This window comes from Myxocyprinus asiaticus, chromosome 9, assembly GCF_019703515.2.
Source record: "Myxocyprinus asiaticus isolate MX2 ecotype Aquarium Trade chromosome 9, UBuf_Myxa_2, whole genome shotgun sequence".
Taxonomy (NCBI): domain Eukaryota; kingdom Metazoa; phylum Chordata; class Actinopteri; order Cypriniformes; family Catostomidae; genus Myxocyprinus; species Myxocyprinus asiaticus.
In genome coordinates this window covers 43,171,470-43,194,964 of record NC_059352.1, presented here as the reverse complement: position 1 = coordinate 43,194,964, position 23,495 = coordinate 43,171,470, and the positions used below count along the sequence as shown (strand labels likewise).

The window sequence follows — 23,495 nt, the reverse complement described above, 5'->3', positions numbered from 1 at the left end:
CATATTAACATGCATATTGTTTAGTCTTCTGGCTATACTTTTGAAACAGTGAGTATTTTAATGTTTGCAGAATGGCTCCCATTGACTTCCATTGCAAGTGCATTAACTTTCACACCAATGACCAGACACTGAATCAGTGTTGTATTATGTGCTTCAACATTCAGTTTATTTGATCTACACCTAAAGATTTTGTTCTTTACTTTTCTTTGCTGTATGTCTTGGTTTAAATAAAGCTCTATAAATGACCTTCAAACGCGTCAGAAGAGCATCCGGGCGCTTCATTAAATAGAGGGTCTGACATGCGCAGTAGCTCCTCAGCGGTTCGACCTCTGTAGCCGGTAAGTGAAGGAGAGCTAAACTGTAACCGGTGAAGCTAAATTATCACAATCTTGTACCATCATTACGCTTTAGATTTATTTACCGAAATCCTCTGGCCTATTTCATATTCTACTGATTGTATGTTCGCAACAAGAGGAGCAATTTAGTGCCAGGCTGTGTTTTGAACGTCCTTATATTGCATTGACCTTAAACTGTCGGCTTTTTCCATAGAGACAGACGCGGGTTTATTCCTCAACACAGTCAGCGAACTCAATTAAACATGTACGCCTGTGCAAAGTTCGTGTCCACACCCGCACTGGTGAGTATTTACGAGGATTTTTAAAATTGAAACGTAAATGGTAATGCTCAGCTGAAGTGTTCTGCTTCCTTATTTTGCGAGCTGTGGGGGCGCAAAAGGCCTGGTAGCATTTCCATGCCGATGCATTGGAATAATATGCATTATATTGCATCGAAACCAGACATTACCGTGGCGCAAAGTGTTTTGGGGTATGTCATTGAGTTTAAGAGAACTGTGGACAGCTCTTGTGCTAATGCTAATATCTGTACCTCTATTCATTGAAGTCAAGGTCATTATACGTTAATGACAGCAAGCCCTACTAATGAAATGTTAAACAAACAGATCTATTCTGAAATGTACTAACTATGCTAGATCTAAAGGACGAATATGGTCAACAAATGAAGGCTACAATGTTCATGTCCTGGTTTGTTGGTGTCCTTGTTTGTGGTGGCACTGGAGTAGCCACACACTTGGAGGGTTTCATTCATTTAGATTTTTACAAAGCATCACATTTTAATGTAATTCTTTGTATAATTCAATTTACATTTGACAAATGTCAAGCGTCATTTACAAACTTGTGTACATTTGTATGTGGTACTGCCCACTTCATTCAAATGTTGTGGAGACAACAGTTGGGTCTTTGTGTGTTAGTCTTAATTACAACACTCTTAATGAACTTATTTTGTGATGGTGCTAATCTGTCATCTTTGATCTGTCTCTCTCTCAGGTCCGCTCTGCCTCAAGGGCGCTGTACAGACCACTTTCTGCCTCTGTGCTATCCAGGCCAGATGTCAACTCTGCAGAGGTGAATGAGTCCTGGAGCTTTCCGTGTCGTTACAGCTGGTTTATGTACCTTCAGATGTTTTAGGCTGTTGTAAATGTAAAAAAATTGTATGTACTTATAGCAAATAATTTGTTTATAAAGTCTTCTCCCTCTGCCGGGTTCAATTTATACATCACCTTAAGACTCAGTCCTTTATAAACCTGTTGCATGAAGTTTTTATTCAAATTTCAAAGATACTATTTTTGATTAGTGAGCGCAGCATATCTGTCATGTTCATCCTTCATATAGGTGTGCAGTGATTACATTTTGCTCTTGACTCCTTTTTGCTATAGACCAGCCCAGCTTTCCTGCCACAGACCGGCGTGTCCCAGGTTGCAGTGCGGGGTTTTCAGACAAGCGCAGTAAGCCGTGACATCGACACAGCCGCAAAGTTCATCGGTGCTGGCGCTGCCACTGTGGGAGTGGCAGGATCAGGAGCTGGAATCGGAACCGTGTTCGGCAGCCTCATCATTGGATATGCCAGGTAGATTGAGCTGACAGAAACTGTTATGACCCCTGGAATGTTTACTGTCTAACTGCTGTCCTAACAACAAATGGTTTACCCAGACCATTGTTGCCATTAGCAGTTTTACTTGAAACAGAAGCATGTGGCACTGCTTCTGAAAATAATGACTTTACTAATCTGACCATATTGCAATGCCATGTAAACCATTGATATCCTCAAATTAGGTGTTCATTTATTTTGAGAATTATGTTTTGGAAACAAAGACATCTAAAGCATTTAAACGCTGGGCTTGTGAATAATATTGCGACATGAAAGTACAGTGTTGTGTAATATTGCAGAATTTATCTAATTTAACTTTAGCATCCTGACCCATATTACGTGCAGCTACCCATGACTTAACTATGCTACTTGCAGACATTTGGTGATAAGTGACCTCTGACCTCTTGTTCTCTTCCACAGGAACCCATCTCTGAAGCAGCAGTTGTTCTCATATGCTATCTTGGGATTTGCCCTGTCCGAGGCTATGGGTCTCTTCTGTTTGATGGTGGCTTTCCTCATTTTGTTTGCCATGTAAGCACCGCTCCGTCCACCTCTTCCCACAGCTGTGACGATACGTGTTTTACACTGGCTACCAAAAGAGTTCTGTGTTGGTGTCATTAAAATTGTACATTTTCCAGGTTTTTGAAGGCTGATAAGGTAAAAACATGTATTGTAAAAATGTATCCAATTACAGAATAAATACATGTATTTCACTATTTAAAATGTTTGGCTTTTTTGTGTCGGGATCTTGAGCCAATGAAAATGGTTATCCTATGCACCATTGCGCATTTTTTGTCAAATAAACAACATATGGTGCAGTGAAAATGGACAAAGACTGTGTGGTCTTACAAAATAGCTCAATTATCACCATGAATTGTAATCTTGGTTAATGGCTTTAATACAGATTACCTACTAAAAATCAAGATGTTTGTTTTTGGGACTGACGTGTTCGTAAAGGTCTCCTACAGGTGATAAATGTACTTGATGGCTCACTGAAGTGAAGTATTGTGAGGCAAATGTATTTCTTACTAGTTTTAAAATATGAAATGTTTTAATTTTGCTTTTAAAAAGTGAAGCTTCATGGGTCAAGTTGATCATGTAATAGTGGTTCTCAATTTTTAATTTGAAACAAGAAAGACTTTTGCCCCCTTTTAGAAGTTATTTTTTTAATAAAAACTGATCATTGCAAGGATTCATACCTATGAATGGAAATAAGCTTCAGCAGTCTCTGTAAAGGTTTTTTAAAATCCTCATCCAGTAATGATAAATGATTGTGATTGTCGCATCCTAGCCAGCGCTGAAAAAAGTAAGAAGTATCATGTGACAGCGCCGTCTACGCGCTTTTGGTAACTAAGGACCTCTGGACAATAATTTGCACCTGATTAGTGATACTGAAACTTACTAAAAACGGACCTTTCCACTACCATTTACTCACCCTCGTCATTCAAAATCAGTATTCCTTTATCCATGAAACACAAGATTAAGGGATGAGAGGATCTTGTTTGTGGCTGTCCAAGCTCCGAAAGCACACACAAAAGCGCCATTAAAGTCGTCCAAAACACTCGTGCCTTAGATTTGAATTCATATGGTTGTGAGGAACAGACCGAAATTTAAGTGTTAATTCACCTTGTCACTCATTTGAAACTGGCGTACACGCAAGAATGACCTTGTTTACGTGAGCGCACCTGACATCAACTTTGGCCTGTCAAAAGTTTAAACAAGGCAGAGAAAATACATTTCTCACATTGGTTCTTATGTGTATTTTCAATATTTTTGTTGAATGTGTGAAAGTGAGGGAGATTTGAGGATGGGTCAGACTTCCGTGCCCCCCCTACGGTGCTCGCCCCACACTTTGAGGACTGCTGATGTAATAAGTTGTTGCAATTACAAGGGGGCGACACTAGAATGCATCTCGTCTGATCCGGGTACCTTTTCCTTGGTAAAGTAGGAATAATTCGTGAGGATATTTCTTTAAAACATCACGCTGGCACGCAACATGTTTAGATAATCGAATTCAAGAGATTGTATGAATATATAATGCATTCAGCAGGTATATGCAACTGTACCCTTAAGATACTGCTTTGATTATAATCCTTGCACGTGCTGCAATGTTTGTCTTGCGCTGACTTGACAGCTGCTAGCTCGTGCCGCAACACAGTTCAAGCCACAGCCAGGACGCACGGATCACTTAAGCTGTGCTTGCTCTTATATCTTTTTTTTAATTATTTTTTTTTTTTTGTATATACTTTTTAATTATTCAGGGACTTCACGGACTTTATCACTCCTGGAAATGAATAACTTCATATTGTTTTTTCAAATAATTTCACTTTCTTCGTTTGGTGAGTAAACGATTTGTTTTCTATTGATACAGATTATATATTAAATATACAACAAACCCCTTTAATTGACTGTAAATTGGAATATGTTGATAAAGTAGGCTTCGGATTAATAGATTAATATGGAGAAGGACACGGTGTCTATTTAGAAATAATCTATATGACTACTGCAGTACGCTACTAATCTTACTTTTCTATCCAAGCTTTTTATGACGAACCGACACAAGTTACTTTTCAGCCAGACTCATACGTTGACGAGAATGTTTTTAAATGATCTTAATATTTTTAGCTGCTTTTTAAAGTTCTGTAGGCTACTGTATGTGGAATGCGCGTTATGCGTCCTGTTTGATTGACAGGCGCAAGTGCGGTTTGTGGCTAATATGAGACCACTATGAGTGAGGCTTATTTGCTGTTTGCTTACAAATATTCGCTTTACGTTTTTGCTTTCTGGTATTTGTGGTTCATTTATTTTTAAAACCAACCTCTGGGGCTGAAGTCTGTATTATGTAGGATAAATTAATACAGTGGGTATATCGGATACCGGTTGTGGCCAGCCTTCAACCGGAAATAGCACTTCGTTTGATGTGTTTAACCAAAATAGATGTACTGGTGAGATTGCACTCTCTCACTCACCTGTATGAGCATCAGACTGCATATTCAGATTTATGGAAGAATTGTCTTGAAATGAATTGAAATCATTCCAGAAGGAAGTGTTGCAAATTCTCTCATAACTTGCTTTTTTTTCCTTCAATTTTTTTAAATGGCTTTGTGTGTATTCAAAAAAGGTTGGAGAGGAAGAGGGCCTGTGCCAACCCTGAAAAAAAAAAAAAGAAACAGAAATATGTAAAAAGACCAAAATCCTTTTCTCCTGCATCATTCTCTACACACAATAGTTTAGAAATGAAAAAGAAACGTAATATATTCAATTCCGTGACCTACTGAAACCCCATTAACGTGAAAAGTCAATTATTTGCAACTATTTCTGTTAGTCCTGGTTAAAAAGAGTAAAAAAAAAAAAAAAGAGTACATTCAAATTCCTGGAACTCAGATTTGTTGGCATAGATGCATAGTTTGCATGTCTTTGTGTTAATGTGTGTCCTTGAGTTCCATGTGTGTCTGTGTGTGGGTGTCATGCAGTTGCTTGTCTCCATCAACTTTAATCCCGTGTGTCATTTGGAATGGATGTGTGTGTTTGTGTGTGAGTAAGAAGAGTGGGGTGATGTCTCATTCTCATAGAGCAACTAACCAATGTGTGTGTGTGTGTGTGTGTGTGTGTGTGTGTTTATCCTACATTGTGGAAACCAAATGTACCCACAAAGATAGTAAAACCTGAGATCACCTACCTTGTGGGGCCCAGCCAGCGGTCCCCACGTGGGTAATGGCTTATTAAACATACTAAACGATGTTTTTTTGAAAATGTAAAAATGCAAAAAGATTTCTGTGAGGGTTAGGTTTAGGGGTAGGGTTAGGGTTAGGGGATAGAAATTATCGTTAGATTGGTATAAAATCCATAAAATGCATGGATGTCTATGGAGAGTCCCCACAATGATTTAAAAACAAGTTTGTGCGTGTGTGTGTGTGTGTGTTGCAGGACCAGCTCTGTGCTCGGAAGATGAGACGAGATTAGTAAAGACTTTGTTTACTGGATACAACAAAGTGGTCCGTCCTGTCAGCCATTTTAAAGATCCAGTGGTCGTCACTGTAGGACTACAACTCATTCAGCTTATCAGTGTGGTAAATTCTCTTTCTCTTCAATTCAGTTTCCAAAAGCTATAATTATGCTTTTGAGCATTAATTATGGTTAACATTGCCTTGGTATTATCATATACATACATGTAAACAAAATACATTTGTTTGGTGTATTTTTTTAAATAACAAAATTTTATTAATGATTGAGTGCAACAAAAATTAATCTTCCAAACCATGTCTTTACCCAAATACACTTTGACAAACCTATAATAATGATTCATATTTTAGAGCTGTCGGGACGGATTTTGCGGGAAATTGCATACATACGTCATTTGCCCGCGCGTGTTCATGTCATATCCGTACACAGAGAAAATAAGATCCGGCTACTGTAGCGCGTGTGGTGGTGGACAAGCGTGAAGCTGAAAGTTTGTTGTCACAACAAACGAGACAAATTGACCATGGATCATTTAAAACGGCAAACCTCTGGGGAATCACCGGTTGTAAAAACAAAGAACCCCGAACAGAGCAGAGTCTACAAACACAAAGGGAAAGCGACAGAGTCCGTAATAAACCCGAATCAACATCGGCTTGGCTTTTCAGAGGTGGCAACAACTGAAAGGATTTAAAAGTGACCCAGAGATGGATTTTTTCTTACTCTACAGGTACGATATTTTATTGTTATGGTTTATGTATAGTTGTGTAATCACACACACACACGTCTGTGTGTTTAATAATTCAATAATTATACTGAAATCGGTGGAGAACTTTTCACTTGCTAGCACACGTGTGTATTTTTCTTTATAATGGCAAAATTTAATATAAATAAATTCTTTAGTCCTTAGCTAGCCAAGGACATGTGAGTCTTGAAATGATGTTGACCACTGGTTGGTAACAATGACAATCTATAAATTAGTTACTACCATGGTCTATTTGACCAGAATATCCTGCAGTTATAAAAACTTTACAAAGTTTGACCTTATCAGACTAGCAATCGTCATGCCTAATGTTAACGAACGTCGCCTAACTTTTGTAACGTCATTTATTTCAAAACATCAGTGTTTCCAATAAGTCAAAACAACAGCATAAGATATGGAAATTACCTGCTCAGATGACATGTTTTCGGATATCCGTCTTTTCTTTCGTTATTTATTTGTCCATTCGCTCTGATAAGATATCCTGTATCCACGTGTACACCGGTGCCTCGAACCACATTCATCCATGCAGAGGAGCAGAGCCGAAGCACAACTTGCGACATTACCAAAACAATGTTCTTCCGCAAGACGCATGCAGTTTTATTTTTTTAACCGCTAGAGGGCCAAAAGTTACATAGTGTAGCTTTAAAGGCGAAGTGTGTCATTTCTGCACTACCAAACAAAATTGCACAATTAATTAACTTTTCTCAAACACTCCCAGTTTACAGCATGGGTTTGGGGCAGTCATTATTGCTTTGAGCCAATATTGCTATGTTGGTTGGGATGCTCAAACAAACAGAGCAATGTTTTGAAAGCATCAGAGAGTTTCATTTTTGGGGGGAATAAAACTATGAATGTCTTGCTTATAATTGTCTCTGCATGTTAATCTGGAATATGAGAGGGAAAAAAACACATTTTACCTTTAAGTCTCCTGTTTTTTTAGATGTTACTCCTGAAAAATAGACCCCAGTAATTTCACCTGTCTCCTCTAGAATTTCAAAAATGTCACAAACTGTGCTTAAATATGTGTTATGCTATGTACACAAATGTTTACGAGCATTTTTGGTGTCTCTTTTACTCCTATCTCTCTCTGACATCTTAACATTTTTCCATATTCATGTCCTCTATTACTTTCTCTTTCTTTTTTATTTACAGGATGAAGTTAATCAGATTGTCACCAGTAATGTACGTCTAAAGCAGGTGTGGCTTTCTGCTAATTCTGTTCCAGAGTGATGCTATCAAAGTAGATATCAGAGTAAACTTACATAGCAGTAATAGTGCAGGGCATTGATCAGGATGTTATGGACAGATAATCTTAATAAATAGTGAAACTGAGACTGAAGCAGTATTAAATCACTTTAATATTTTCTGGAATACTTCATTCTGATTGATCAGTCATGACATTCTGTGGCTAAATATTTTTGTTGTCCCAGGCAACCAATTTCCTACATAGCTGCACTAATTGAATGTGTCTCCTATCACTCAGTGAACTCTTTCTCACATAGTAAAAAATAATATAAACTCAAATCAATATTTTATGTCCATTTATTTATTTGCCAAGTTGCCATGTAATAAGCAGGATAATTAACCAGTTATTGTCACAAAATAAAGTCCTTTTTGGTGATACATGACCCTTCCACATTATGTTTGAGTCCCAAACACCAAGTTGGGATTTATTTTGCAATAATAACAAGCTGACTGTACAGTTACACCTGGCTGATTCTCACAAAATCTGTGAGAAAATCAGTCAGGGATCATTTATACACATATAGTATATCTCCTTTTTATGTCCAGCAATGGAAGGATGTTAATCTCCAGTGGAATCCTGATGACTATGGTGGCATCAGAAAGATCAGAATTCCCTCCACTGACATCTGGAAACCTGATATAGTACTCTACAACAAGTATGAATCAATGTGTTCAATTGGCCTTCTGTATGTTTGTGTATGTATATGATATCTGTATGCTTAAATAGTATGTGAATTTGTTACTGTGTATGTCTGTGGGTATTTTAATATAGATTTGCATGTATCAGGTCAGATTTCTTTCTATATGTATGTTTATGTTTGTATATGCACAGTGCTGATGGAGACTTTGCCATCGTTCATGAGACAAAGGTCTTGCTGGAGTACACGGGTATGATAACATGGACTCCTCCTGCCATCTTCAAGAGCTACTGTGAGATCGTGGTCCTTCACTTCCCCTTCGACCTGCAGAACTGCAGCATGAAACTTGGAACTTGGACCTATGATGGCAACTTAGTTATCATAAACCCAGTAACCATAACCACACACACATATCAGCAATCCCAACCACATGCCTTAACTTGATTTGTGAGTGGTGTTTGCCCGTGTAAAACTCGCCACCACAATGCTAGGGTGTTATGGGTGGTTGCCAATGTGAAGCTATGCTAGGGCGTTGATAGGTGATTTCTATGGTGTTCTCGTGGTTGCTTTCAAAGAGCCCACCCCAAAGTGTCTAAGACGTTTGGTTCTTTGGAAGTTTTATCACTGCTAGATGGAAATTGTTAGCCTGATTGCTTATAAAAGCAATAGCATACCACTCCTATATAAGCCACATGATTTGAGTTATCAATCATGTCCATAGTACAAATGGTAAGGACCAAGTTAGGAGCCATTCATACCGAACACATTCTTGCCTTTAAAAAAGCGAGACACAGTGCAATAAATGGAACAGAATGCAGATGTCTTGAGAAGGTTTTTTTAAAAATTTATTTATTTGAAGTTCATTGTCTTAAAAACTCGCTCATGTGCGAGATGCTGAAACGAGATGTGGCGCAATGGTCAAAGATGTCCGTCTAGTGAATGTTTACATAGAAAAACAATTAAACAATTGTGCAGACAGATGCAAAAACGTGTTCGGTGTGAATGGCCTCCTAATGCTCCAAGTTTAACATATTTGTTCAAATCTCTAACCCTGGGTATGAGCAGTAGTAAAAGGGATAATTGCCTTAGCAAGCACCACTAACTAGAAAAAGCCATACTTAAACATCTGGATGTTTGAGACAAGCTACAGTATTATGAATTAATGCTAGCTATTATGGCTATTAATGAATCTTTTTGTGTTTGTGTAGGACAATGACAGACCAGACCTGAGTAACTTCATGGAGAGTGGAGAGTGGGTGATGAAGGATTACAGGAACTGGAAGCATTGGGTATATTACGCTTGCTGTCCGGATACGCCCTACCTGGACATCACCTATCACTTCCTCCTGCTCCGACTTCCACTCTACTTCATCGTCAACGTCATCATTCCTTGCATGCTGTTCTCTTTCCTCACTGGCCTTGTGTTCTACTTGCCCACAGACTCTGGTAAGCCACTGTGTGTGATTGTGTAAAAGAGAGAGTGTGTGTGTGTGTGTGTGTGTGTGTGTATGTATGTGTGTGTGTGTGTGTGTGTGTGTGTGTGTGTGTGTGTGTGTGTGTGTGTGTGTGTGTTTTTGCACATGTTTGAGGGCGTGAGATGTATGAACAAAATTCAACAAATTCACTGACAATTTCTTTTTTTTAAAATGGTTTACTGATTCCTATGGTTTGACAATCCAGTGAATTAAACACTTTTCAAATTACAGGTACTTTATTTTTTATTATTTTCTCTTTATATTTGGGACTTCTTGGACACAAACCAAAAGATAAATCATGACAAATGATTGATAGTTTTTTTTAAATATCAGAAAACAAAAGGAATGAATAGTTCTGTCTTTAAATTCTAAATGGATGTCATTTTTGAACACAAATTATTTCAATTCTATATTAATGCGCCATGTTGCTTTGCAATTGTAAACAATGTAAACTCAGTTTCGTGTTGTGCCTAACAACACCCCTTAATGACAACTTCATCCTCCTCTTGTTGTTTAGGATTTTTGCATTCTTTCATGTCTCTTTGTCGCCTCCAGGTGTAAATAACATAAAGGAGTCCTGCCCTGGTATACCATCAGACCACCCAACCCTAATGTGAATGTGATTTTAAAGGAATAGTTCACCCAAAAATCATAATTCTCTCTTCATTTACTCACCTTTATGGCATCTCAAAATCGAATAAGTTTCTTTCTTGTGCAAAATACAAACAAAGCTATTTTGATGGAGATATTAGGTGTTTTTGTCCATACAATGCAAGTCAGTGGGGTCCAATACTTTTAAGACCCAAATATGACATAAAAGCAGCATAAAGGTAATCCATAAAACTAGAGTGGTTTAATCTATGTCTTCTGAAGAAATACGATTGGTTTTGGGTGAGAAACAGACCAAAAATGTAACTAATTTTTACCCTGTATATCTTGATAGCTGCAGATTTATTGAGAAAAAAAGAGTTACATTTTGGTCTGTGTCTCACCCAAAATCGAACGCATCGCTTCAGAAGATATGGATTAAACCATTCAAATTGTATGGATTACCTTTATACTGCCTTTATGTCCTTTTTAGAGCTTGAAAGTATTAACTTGCATTGTATGGATATATATCATATCTTCATCAAAATATCTTAGTTTGTGTTCCGCAGAAGAAAGTCGTACGACTTTAAGATGGCATAAAGTGAGTAAATTATGAGAGAATTATCATTTTTGGGTAAACTATTCCTTTAAGTAATTATCTTTAACTATTTTGTTCGTCAATTTGTCTCTGTCTTATGTTGTATCTGTGTGTGTGTGTGTGTGTGTGTGTGTGTGTGTGTGTGTGTGTGTGTGTAGGTGAAAAGATGACCCTCAGTATTTCTGTCCTGCTCTCTCTGACTGTGTTCTTGCTGGTGATTGTTGAGCTGATCCCCTCCACCTCCAGCGCTGTTCCCCTTATTGGCAAATACATGCTCTTCACAATGATCTTTGTCATTGCCTCCATCATCATCACTGTGATTGTCATCAACACACACCACCGCTCCCCCAGCACACACACCATGCCCGCGTGGGTCCGCAAGGTATGTATGGAGAGAGGGAAGATGCACAGGCTAGTTTGAAAGATATAATGAATGAGCAGTGTTAGTGTTCGGTGCACAATCTACTGTATGAACTGTTTAACATATTTTAAAGTCAATATCAAGATAAAATGGTAGAATACATTTTTTTTTATTACCAGATGTTTTTCAACAGTACATAACACTACCTGTCAAAAATCTGAATACACCTACTTAGTCTTTATTATTACTATTTTCACAATTTAGTATAAAAAGTCATCGTAACATCACCAAAACAATGAAATAACTCAAATGTAAGTAATAATAAGAAATAATGTTGTGACCCAAAAAAATAAACAAATCAAACCCCTTATATTTGAGCTTTTTAATTTTATTTATATAAATGTGTGTGTGTGTGTGTATATATATATATATAAACATTAACATTTTAGTTTTGCCAAGAAGTTCATACATAGGCACAATTTAGCTACACCACTGATTTCAAGGGTTTAAAGGAATATTCTGGGTTCAATACAAGATATGCTCAATTGACAAAATTTGTGGCATAATTTCGACTTTTCCCTCTTTTTCTTAAAAAAAAAATAAATAAAAAAAGAGCAAAAAATCTGGGTTACAGTGAGGGACCTACAATGGAAGTAAATAGGACCAATCTGTAAAAACGTTAAAATACTCATAGTTTCAAAAGTATAGCCACAAGAGGTAACAATATGTGTGTTAACATGATTTTAGTGTGATAAAATCGCTTACTAAACTTTTTGGTGTACATTTTTATTCAATTTTACAGCTTCGTTGCCATAACGAAGTAAGCCTATAAACCCTAAAATGAGCGTTTAAAACAATGATTTAAACAACTTTACAGATCAAATAGTACACAAGTTTTAATAGAATATTTAATGTAAGTGCTTTTATAAAAGCTTCACATTTTTGCCTTTAAACCTTCCAAAATGGGTCCTCTTCACTTCCATTGTAAGTGCCTCACTGTAACCTTGAAAAGGAGGGACATGTCCACATTATTTTTTGTGGTAATCAACACAGCCACAAATGCTGTCAAATTAACTTAACTTGTATTGAACCCAGAATATTCCCTTTAAGCATAAATTCTTCTTTAGATCCAAAGGTTTTTAAAGGGGACATGAAATGCTATTTTTTATAATTTTGTTATCTTCCCTGCGTCCACTGATAAAGTTATGAGAGTTTTTTTGCACCAAAACAGTCAAGATTTAGTAATATATAATAATTTTCCACCCTTTTTTTGGTCCTTTGTCTGAAACGCTTGGGTTTGGCCAAGCACTTCCTTAAACCTTCAACGTAGATGCCCACGGTTCTGACTGACTAACATCATGCAGCCCCTCAAATCAATTGGAAGAACATTATAAAACAAAACTGCAGGGATTATACATAACGCACATCCAACACATTGCATCAGAATATATTAAACTGTTCATCTCAAGCACAACTGTTAACACAGGGCACCATAAACTATCAAACAGTCACGACATTTGAAATATTCATGAATGAAATGGTTTACGTATGTTTTTGAAGTGTTTTTTAACTGCCCCCTCCTTCAATAACAGTTCCTTTGCAAAGCTTGAATCGTATTTTGTCTGTTCACAAGCAATCCATACTGACATGAGCCGAAAAAAACACACATACATAGTCCAAAGAATGGTGAAATTACTCACACACATACTGAAGGCACACTGAGGTGAAAACACACCGAAGACGTATATTGTCCATCGTCCAAGACGTACACATTATAAATAGCGCAGGTGGGTGAAAGAACGCATCCATGACATGTTTGTGCTCAAAGCAACACAGGCAGCAGCTGAATGAGAGAACTGGTTCTCCCTTTCAGAGTTGTAACTTGACACTGCGTCTTTTAAAAGTGGCATGGGATATGTATCAAGCGGTTAAAGATGTCTGTCTAGTGCATGAATATATTCAAAAATAATAAAAAGTAGTCCAGATGGATCCCCTTAGTTATGTTAGGAATAGTTAGACACAGAAGGCCTACTTTCTTGACTTGAATTGCGCGCCAGTGGGCGGGGCCAAGGCCAACGCATGTTGTGGGATGTGTAAATACAAATGAGCAATGTTTCATGACGTCACAAACAGACAGATTTCAAAATGAGACATTTCAGCAGGGTGGCAACTACAGTGCATCCGGAAAGTATTCACAGCACTTCACTTTTTCCACATTTTGTTATGTTACAGCCTTATTCCAAAATGGATTAAATTCATTATTTTCCTCAAAATTCTACAAACAATACCCCATAATGACAACGTGAAAGAAGTTTGTTTGAAATCTTTGCAAATTTATTAAAAATAAAAAACGAAAAAAAAAAAAAATCACATGTACAAAAGTATTCACAGCCTTGGGTTTCCGGGGACGCCATGCGAGAAGCAGACGTGTGAGACACGAGCTCTGCGAACTTTGCTAGTTTTTTAACTATTTTCATGTTATAATCTGGTGAGATTCGATACACCCAGTTACATATTTGCACTTTGAGGTAAACATGGCAAAGAAGTCAAAATCCTCAGACTCTGGAGACATTAAAAGACACTTACGTGTTCAAGCTGAGGCCTCTGACGGGACTGCGAGACGGGGACTCGATTTGGATGGCACGTCTGTAGATGAAATTCAGCGTCAACTGTCCAACATATCGGTGATGTTGACGAAGGTTGTTGCTGACTTGGAGGATCTCGCTGTAATACGTCGATCGATTACGGCAATGGAAACAAAATTCTTTGAGTTGTTTACAAGAGTGACAGAAGTTGAAAAACGAATCGATTATCTTGAGTCATCGGAAAGGGAATTATCCGCTAATCTGCCCGCGTCCAAAACAGATTTGGAATTAATTTCGGAAAATGAATATGAGCCGAAGGAATAACATACGAATTGTTGGAATTCTTGAGCACGAAGAGAGCAGAGATATGGTGAAATTCCTGGACAAGCTCTTCCCGAGTCTGCTCGACATAACAGGCCACAAGCTGGAAATCGAGCGAGCTCACAGAGTCCCTGCTCAGAGATCTGCTGAGGGAGACAGGCCCCGATCGATTTTGGCCAAATTTCTGAGATCATCCGATAAAGATCTGGTGTTGCGCCAGGCGAGGAGCAAAGAGAAGCTTTCTTGGAAGAACTATAATATTTTCTTGTTCCCGGACTTTGCGAATTCGACAAGAGAGAAACACGATTGGTTCAAGGAATGTAAGAAACTCTTACATCAGAAAAAGATCTCGTTTGCTCTGATGTTCCGGCCAAACTGAGAATAGAAACGAAGAATGGTCGCAAAGTATTTACATGTCCAAAACAGGCACTCTCCTTTATAAATACATTGGAGTAAGCCATTTGATGTTTCTTATATTAGTGGACTGACTCATGGTTCAGTAACTCTATTATCTGAGGAAGCTGGGTGCCATTTTTGTTTCTTTTTGCACTAGCTCTGCCTAGCGGCTGGAGTTTGTTTTGTGGCATGACTCCAAGTAACTTTTGCATTGACGGAAGATCTTTTTTACACTGAAGTTTCCGGCCAGATCGAGAATGGACACTTTGGATGACCGCAAAATATCTACATGCTCACATAAAGGACGTCTTTTATAAAGTTGATGGGCTGAGTAAGTTATGGTGTATTTTTCTTTTCTTTTTTTTCTTTTTTTTTTGCGGCCTCCGAGTTAGTTTGGCTCTTGATCATCCCGAGGAACCGGGATGCCGGTTTTGTTTTTCGTGCTGGCTCCGCCTTGCGGCTGGAGCTTGTTCTGTTGAATAACACTCCTTTGGAACAGCTGTGGATAAATCTGTTTGTTCTTTGTGCTTATTCCTCCTGCTGGCTGGAGTATGTTTTGTTGAGTATTTTTACGGGACATTGGAATGATTATGTCATCCGCTGAACTCATAACAACTGGCTCACTGAACAATTGCTTGTCTGTCTGAGGAAACTGAACGGCTTTATATCAGCTGGAGTTTATTTTGTGGAGGAACACACCTTCGAGACGGTTCTGTGAATGAATCTACATGTTTTTTCTGTTATTCTGCCTGTTGGCTGGGGTCTGTTTTACAAAGTATTTTCTGTTATGTAATTTTGCCTTACAAAATTTGTATAGAAGCACCGGACTTGAGCAATCCGATGGCAAAGTTGTCGCGGGGGCTCTCGTAGGCGTACATGGACTCTTTGAGTTTTAAGGGATTGATGCCGGTTGGCGTTGTCGTGCGTGGGGTTAATGCGCACGTTTTTCTTTTTTCTGTTTTTTTTTGTTCGGGGGGAAGTTCAGGGTTTGATTGTTGCATTAATGGGGAATGTGGTCTGTATAATCTAGTTTTTGACACACAATTTATTTATTTTTATGATATCAATATGTCATATGTTAATATGAATAAGTTGTCTCTCTTCACATGGAATGTGAATGGGTTGGGGCACCCTATAAAAAGAAGGAAGGTTATTTCTTTTCTTAAGTGTAAGAAATATGATATAGTGTTTCTTCAAGAAACACATCTTTCTCCACAGGAAGCTGAAAAATTTGGGAAGATATGGGGTGGACATGTTTTCTTTAGTGTTGGCTCAAGTAAGAGCAGGGGAGTCATTATATTGATTAATAAACATCTACAATTCAAATTTCTCAAACAGATTAAAGATAAATTAGGAAGAGTCATTATTGTTTTAGCTGAAATTCAGGGGCAAAGGTTGATTTTGGCTAATATTTACACACCTAACTCTATGATCAGGGCTTTTTTATAGATCTTGAAGGGATGTTGCAAGCCGCTGGCACCCCTCATGATATAATATTGGGAGGAGACTAATCTTTTGATGGACTCAGTCCTTGATCACAGTGAAGCAAAAGTGTGTAAGCCCCCTAGAGCAACACTGACGCTTCACAGGATGTGTAAAAATCTTGGTCTTTCAGATATTTGGCGACTTTTGAATCCATCTGGTAGGGACTATACATTTTTTTCATCAGTCCATAAGATTTATTCTAGAATAGATTTATTTTTGATATCTAAGTCCCTCATTTCATCTGTTGCAGATTGCTCAATTGGAAACATTTTAGTCTCGGATCACGCCCTGGTGAGTTTGGAGATGTTGCCACATACGGAGAAAAAGAAATCATATAGTTGGCGCTTTAATGTATCCCTTTTGCAAAATCCTGATTTCCAACAAATGTTAAAGACCGAAATCAATGTTTATTTGGAGACCAACTGGTCCTCAGTATCTTCTGTGGGCATGGCTTGGGAGGCACTTAAGGCAGTTCTTAGGGGTCGGATCATACAGTATGCCTCATTCACCAAAAAATCCAAAGCACGAGAACTTGTGGATTTGGAAGAGAATATTAAAAGTGCAGAGGCAGAGCTGAAGTGCAGAATGTCGTCTGATGGCCTCAGAGAATTGACTAGATTGAAATACAGATATAATGCTATTTTGTCACGGAAAGTGGAGTTTTGGTTATTCAGGGCAAGACAGTCATACTTTGAGTCAGGGGACAAAGCAGGGAAGCTTTTGGCTAGATATATAAAGCAGAGAGAGTCTTTTTCTACTATTCCCTCAGTGAAATCTGCTGGTGGTGAATTATTTACCTCGGCCACTGATATTAATAATGCTTTTAAAGAATTCTATATTGATCTTTATAGTTCTACGTCTTCGTCTACTGATGAAGATATTAGAAACTTTGTGGAGCCATTAAAACTTCCTAAACTGATGACTGAGCAAAGAAATTGTCTTGATTCTGAGATAACCTTGGAGGAGCTTGACGAGGTAATTAAGGCCTTACCTACAGGCAAAGCTCCTGGGCCAGATGGTTTTGCTGCTGGATTTTTTAGATCTTATGCTACAAAACTGGCTCCACTTTTGTTAGAAGTGTATACAGAATCATTAAAAAACGGAAAGCTTCCTCCAACCATGACACAAGCCCGGATCAGTCTGATTCTCAAAAAGGACAAAGATCTGTGTGTGTGTAAAAGTTACCGACCAATTTCTCTGATCCAGCTAGATGTAAAAATTTTGTCAAAAATTTTGGCTAATCGTTTAAGTAAGGTTATGACATCTCTTATACATATAGATCAGGTGGGGTTTATTCGGGCAGCAGCTCTTCTGATAACATCAGGTGTTTCATTAATATCATGTGGTCAGTAGTGAATGATCAGTCTCCGGTTGCTGCCATTTCACTTGACGCCGAAAAGGTGTTTGATATGGTAGAATGGGATTGTCTTTTTAAGATTTTAGAAATGTATGGGTTCGGGAGTACATTCATTGGTTGGATTAAGTTACTTTATAGACACCCTGTTGCAGCGGTACAAACAAATGGACTAATTTCAGATTATTTTACTCTGGATAGGGGCACTCGGCAGGGTTGCCCTCTTTCCCCATTATTGTTCTGTCTTGCCCTGGAAACATTAGCAGCTGCGATAAGAAAGGAGGATGATTTTCCAGGGGTGGAGGCGGGAGGTATGGCGCATAAGCTTCTGCTTTACGCAGATGATATTTTATTATTCGTCTCCGACCCCACTAGATCTATGCCTGCCCTCCACAGAATTATTAATTCCTTTTCCAAGTTCTCAGGATACAAAATCAATTGGTCTAAATCCGAAGCTTTGGCTCTGACAGCATACTGCCCAGTAACGGCTTTCCAGCCGGGCGCCTTTCAGTGGCCCAAACAGGGCATTAAGTATTTGGGTATTTTATTCCAAGCAAATTTGTCTGATTTAGTTAGAGTTAATTTTGACCCTTTAATAAAAAGGTTTTCGAGCGATGTGGACAGATGGGCTTCATTACATTTATCGATGATTGGGAAGATTAATGTTATTAAAATGAATTGTATTCCAAAATTCAAGTACTTGCTACACTCTCTCCCTGTAGATGTCCCCCTCTCTAATTTTAAGCAATTTGATAGCATAGTGAAGTCCTTCATTTGGAATGGTAAACGTCCCAGACTACATTCCAACAAATTACATAGGCCGATTGACAAAGGTGGGTTAGGCTTACCCAAGATTTTGTTTTATTATTACGCGTTCGGTCTCAGGCATTTGGCTCATTGGTCGCTTCCACCTGAAAGAGCCCCTCCCTGGTTTTCTATTGAACAGGAAGTCCTTGCCCCATTTCACCATTGCAAAGTGTTTCTTTTAAACTAACTGGAGAAGTTAAGTCACACCCCGTTATTTCACATTTGCACATGATTTGGACAAGAGTGGCCAGAGTATTTAATTTAAACATTTATTTAAATGTTGCCTCAAGCATATGGCTGAACCCAAAATTATGTATCAATAAGTCCCCTTTCTGTTGGTCAGAGTGGATTGTGAGAGGGGTTGTTACACTCGGCGACCTGTATGAGAGTGGAGTATTGAGATCTTTTGAGAATCTGGGTTATCATTTTGGGATTCCCAGATCTCAGTTTTATAGGTATTTACAGCTGCGCCACATGCTCTGTACTATTTTTGGGAGTAGCACACCCCCCCCCTAAAGCAGCAGATGCTTTGGGAGAGGTGAGTACTGCTTTTGGAAAAGGTCATGAGGTATCAGTGTATTACTCCCTGCTGGTTCGGAGTCTGGGGGATGGAGCTTTAGCTTCTATCAAGAGATTATGGGAAAAAGATTTGAATTTGGTATTGGAGAAAGAAATGTGGACTAGGATTCTAAAAAATGTCAAGTCTGCATCTAGAGATGCAAGGGTTCGCCTTATGCAATTTAAGATTATACATAGATTTTACTGGACCCCCTCTAGATTATATAGGCTTGGTCTTAAAGACACACCCAACTGCTGGCGTTGTCAATCAGAAGTTGGAGACACAACTCATGCCTTTTGTGGGGGTGTTAAGATTCAAGATTTTTGGATGAAGGTGCAGAGCTATTTGTTTGATGTTTTGGGCACTCAAGTTTTGCTTTGCCCCAGACTTTGTATTTTGGGTGACAGAGCTGTCATAAATTTGGGGGACAAATTTATAAAAAATTGGGTTTTAACAAGTGTTATGATTGGCAGACAAGTCATTTTAAGGGGTTGGAAGTCCGACAGAGCACCATCATTTCTAGAGTGGTGTACAAAGATAGGGAGGGTGGCAGCGTTTGAAGATGGGGTATCTAGAGGATTGGGTAATTTGGACTTGTTTATGGGAAAATGGGGCAAATATTTGGCATTTATGGAGGGCTCTCGGGGAGGGACAGTGGAGAGAGAGATGTAGAGTTTATGTGTGTGAATAATTATATTTTATTAATTATTTTATTTTTTAATATTTGTTTTTGTATGTCTATAATTATGTGGGACCACTGGGATGTTGTTTTGGGTAGGATTGGGGTGGGGGGGGGGTAGTAATATAGGGGGTTAAGTATTGATTCTGTTTGTAACTGTGCTTGCTTGTATGTGTTAATATAGGAATCAATAAAAAATGTTAATAGAAAAAAAAAGCATTCACAGCCTTTACCATGACACTCAAAATTGAGCTCAGGTGCATCCTGTTTCCACTGATCATCCTTGAGATGTTTCTACAACTTGATTGGAGTCAACCTGTGGTAAATTCAGTTGACTGGACATGATTTGGAAAGGCACACACCTGTCTATATAAGGTCCCACAGTTAACAGTGCATGTCAGAGCACAAACCAAGCCATGAAGTCCAAGGAATTGTCTGTAGACCTCCGAGACAGGATTGTATCGAGGCACAGATCTGGGGAAGGGTACAGAAAATTTTCTGCAGCATTGAAGGTCCCAATGAGCACAGTGGCCTCCATCATCCGTAAATGGAAGAAGTTTGGAACCACCAGGACTCTTCCTAGAGCTGGCCGCCCGGCCAAACTGAGCGATCGGGGGAGAAGGGCCTTAGTCTGGGAGGTGACAAAGAACCCGATGGTCACTCTGACAGAGCTCCAGCATTTCTCTGTGGAGAGAGGAGAACCTTCCAGAAGAACAACCATCTCTGCAGCACTCCACCAATCAGGCCTGTATGGTAGAGTGGCCAGACGGAAGCCACTCCTCAGTAAAAGGCACATGACAGCCCACCTGGAGTTTGCCAAAAGGCACCTGAAGGACTCTCAGACCATGAGAAACAAAATTCTCTGGTCTGATGAATCAAAGATTGAACTCTTTGGCCTGAATGTCAAGCGTCATGTCTGGAGGAAACTAGACACCGCTCATCACCTGGCCAATACCATCCCTACAGTGAAGCATGGTGGTGGCAGCATCATGCTGTGGGGATGTTTTTCAGCGGCAGGAACTGGGAGACTAGTCAGGATCGAGGGAAAGATGAATGCAGCAATTTACAGAGACATCCTTGATGAAAACCTGCTCCAGAGCGCTCTGGACCTTGAGTGGCCTAGCCAGAGCCCAGACTTGAACCCAATTGTACATCTCTGGAGAGATCTGAAAATGGCTGTGCACCGACGCTCCCCATCCAACCTGATGGAGCTTGAGAGGTCCTGCAAAGAAGAATGGGAGAAACTGCCCAAAAATAGGTGTGCCAAGCTTGTAGCATCATACTCAAAAAGACTTGAGGCTGTAATTGGTGCCAAAGGTGCTTCAACGAAGTATTGAGCAAAGGCTGTGAATACTTATGTACAAGTGATTTTTTTATTTATTTATTTTTTTTTTATAAATTTGCAAAGATTTCAAACAAACCTCTTTCACGTTGTCATTATGGGGTATTGTTTGTAGAATTGTGAGTAAAATAATGAATTTAATCAATTATGGAATAAGGCTGTAACATAACAAAATGTGGAAAAAGTGAAGCGCTGTGAATACTTTCGGATGCACTGTATAAACTCTTTTTAAACTGGGGAGGAAGTTTTGAATTCTGAAATTTACAGTATGTTTTTATAATACAGTTACCTCTTGTATATCTAAATATCAAGGAAAATTGTATTCTCCATTTCATGACCCCTTTAAGATAATGCATAACATAAATTCAGTCAAGTGTGTCCAGACCTTTGGCTGACAGTGTATTTTAGATATTTTTTGACTTGCACTAAGCCATTGATAAACCTGTTGAGATATCTAGTTGAATCAGAGATGCACACTGACTTTGACTCTCCTCTGTCTCACAGATCTTCATAGACACCATTCCAAACCTGATGTTTTTCTCCACAATGAAGCGACCATCACAGGAACGGCAAGACAAGCATATCCTTCCTGCCGATTTTGACATCTCTGACATTTCTGGGAAACCCATGCCAGCCTCTGTCACTTACCACTCTCCCATAACCAAAAATCCAGATGTACGTAGTGCCATCGAGGGTGTTAAATACATCGCAGACACCATGAAAAGCGACGAGGAGTCCAACAATGTGAGAACATTTATCTCTGGCCCTCTCATATTTTCTTGTCCTACATATTTCTCAAGCTTTTTTTTCACTTCGTTTCTACCCTCTACCTTTCTCAACTCCTATTTTTTCTGACACGTTTGCTACCTCTTTGAAACTCTGCCTTGAAGCACTCTGAAGTATCTCTCTTTTATTATCTTCCTTGTCTCCCTACATCTGACTACCTCTGTTTCCCCCCCCCCCTCTCTCTCTGTTCCTCTAGGCTGCAGAGGAATGGAAGTTTGTTGCTATGGTACTGGATCACATTCTTCTATGTGTGTTCATGGCAGTGTGTATTATTGGCACACTCGGGGTGTTTGCCGGACGCCTGATCGAGCTCAGCATGCTGTGAGAGCCCAGAGGCCTACAAGAATCCAGGGACTGCAGTGAAATGCCAGCCTCAGCCGAACTGTACGAAAGTGCCTGCTCAGACCCGATGTAAATGGAACAGAGAGATTAGTCAACAACTGGAAAATAAGACTCACACATTCACTGTGATTGTCATCAACACACACCACTGCCCCCCCCCCATTTACAGTATTTCTGTATCACAGCTGCTCACTTCTTTCTTCAAGATTGTCAGTATACTGTATGCATATGTATCTGCAGAACTTGACAGAATGGATCTGACCATAAGCACAGAAATATGACAATGTGTGGCATTACTTTATGTAGGAGTAGATTATTTTATTCAGTATACTTTGTATTTTAGATTTTTTCCATGTGTTTTGATTTTGGCTGTTATGAAGACAACTGTTTTTGGTCTGTTTTCCATGCTTGGTAGCCAATGTACTTGAATGGCTTGAAATATATGTCAAGCCGATTTTGACATGTTGAAAGAGTAGAAATGTAATAAACTGTATTTGATTCTATAAAACAGCATATTAAACAAGAACTAAACCTAAATAATACAGTACAATTCCTTGACTGTTTATTCCTCCATGTTTGTATTTCACCCAATATTTCATGGTTTTAGTTTTTATAATTAATCACGCAGGCATTTTTTTCTTTAACAAATTACATTAAAAGGACTACTTTATACATACTCAGATAAACCAAAATGAATAGACCTGAATATAATCAAACACACATCTACACTCACTGAGCACTTTATTAGGGACACCTGTACATCTACTTATTTTTGAGATTATCTAATCAGCCAATCGTGTGGCAGCAGTGCAATGCATAAAATCATTCAGATATGGGTCAGGAGCTTCAGTTAATATTCACATCAACCATCAGAATGGGGAAAAAATGTGATCTCAGTGATTTCGATCGTGGCATGATTGTTGGTGCCAGACGGGCTGGTTTGAGTATTTCTGTAACTGCTGATCTCGGATTTTCACGCACAACAGTCTCTAGAATTTACTCAGAATTGTGCCAAACCATGAGGCGGATGGGCTACAACAGCAGAAGACCATGCCTGGCACTTTATTAGGACCATAGCGTTCCTAATAAAATGCTAAGTGAGTGTATATTTAAACCCATGCATGAAGACGTATTTCATATAGCAACATTTTTCTTTAAAATTCAGCAATATTCAAGTCAAAGTCAAGTCAACCCAATCAACAAAGAGTGGAAGGTAAAACACTCACACACACACACTCCTCTCTCTCTCTCTCTCTCTCCTCAGAGTTTG

The 23,495-nt window shown here is 38.8% G+C and overlaps 2 protein-coding genes across 2 annotated transcripts; both read left to right on the top strand.

Annotated features, from left to right (window-relative positions):
- Positions 1 to 263: 263 nt before the first annotated feature.
- LOC127446486 (ATP synthase F(0) complex subunit C3, mitochondrial-like) lies at positions 264 to 2,667 on the top strand. The gene is made up of 5 exons (XM_051707451.1): positions 264 to 338; positions 550 to 637; positions 1,344 to 1,421; positions 1,733 to 1,923; positions 2,365 to 2,667. Exons 2-5 carry the CDS (start codon positions 599 to 601, stop codon positions 2,477 to 2,479), a joined length of 423 nt encoding a protein of 140 aa, XP_051563411.1. The 5' UTR covers positions 264 to 338; positions 550 to 598; the 3' UTR covers positions 2,480 to 2,667.
- A 1,310-nt stretch (positions 2,668 to 3,977) lies between these two features.
- chrna1 (cholinergic receptor, nicotinic, alpha 1 (muscle)) lies at positions 3,978 to 22,762 on the top strand. The gene is made up of 9 exons (XM_051707430.1): positions 3,978 to 4,283; positions 5,872 to 6,014; positions 7,817 to 7,861; positions 8,456 to 8,565; positions 8,742 to 8,937; positions 9,756 to 9,993; positions 11,367 to 11,590; positions 21,602 to 21,841; positions 22,080 to 22,762. Exons 1-9 carry the CDS (start codon positions 4,235 to 4,237, stop codon positions 22,206 to 22,208), a joined length of 1,374 nt encoding a protein of 457 aa, XP_051563390.1. The 5' UTR covers positions 3,978 to 4,234; the 3' UTR covers positions 22,209 to 22,762.
- The last annotated feature ends 733 nt before the right edge of the window (positions 22,763 to 23,495 follow it).

Excerpts from the sequence above, each read along its gene's own strand:
- LOC127446486 (XM_051707451.1), top strand. The coding sequence starts at position 599 with ATGTACGCCTGTGCAAAGTTCGTGTCCACACCCGCACTG. Across the intron at positions 638-1,343 it reads TCGTGTCCACACCCGCACTG|GTCCGCTCTGCCTCAAGGGC; the intron begins GTGAGTATTTAC and ends TCTCTCTCTCAG. Across the intron at positions 1,924-2,364 it reads CTCATCATTGGATATGCCAG|GAACCCATCTCTGAAGCAGC; the intron begins GTAGATTGAGCT and ends TCTCTTCCACAG.
- chrna1 (XM_051707430.1), top strand. The coding sequence starts at position 4,235 with ATGAATAACTTCATATTGTTTTTTCAAATAATTTCACTTTCTTCGTTT. Across the intron at positions 9,994-11,366 it reads CTACTTGCCCACAGACTCTG|GTGAAAAGATGACCCTCAGT; the intron begins GTAAGCCACTGT and ends GTGTGTGTGTAG. Across the intron at positions 21,842-22,079 it reads GCGACGAGGAGTCCAACAAT|GCTGCAGAGGAATGGAAGTT; the intron begins GTGAGAACATTT and ends CTGTTCCTCTAG.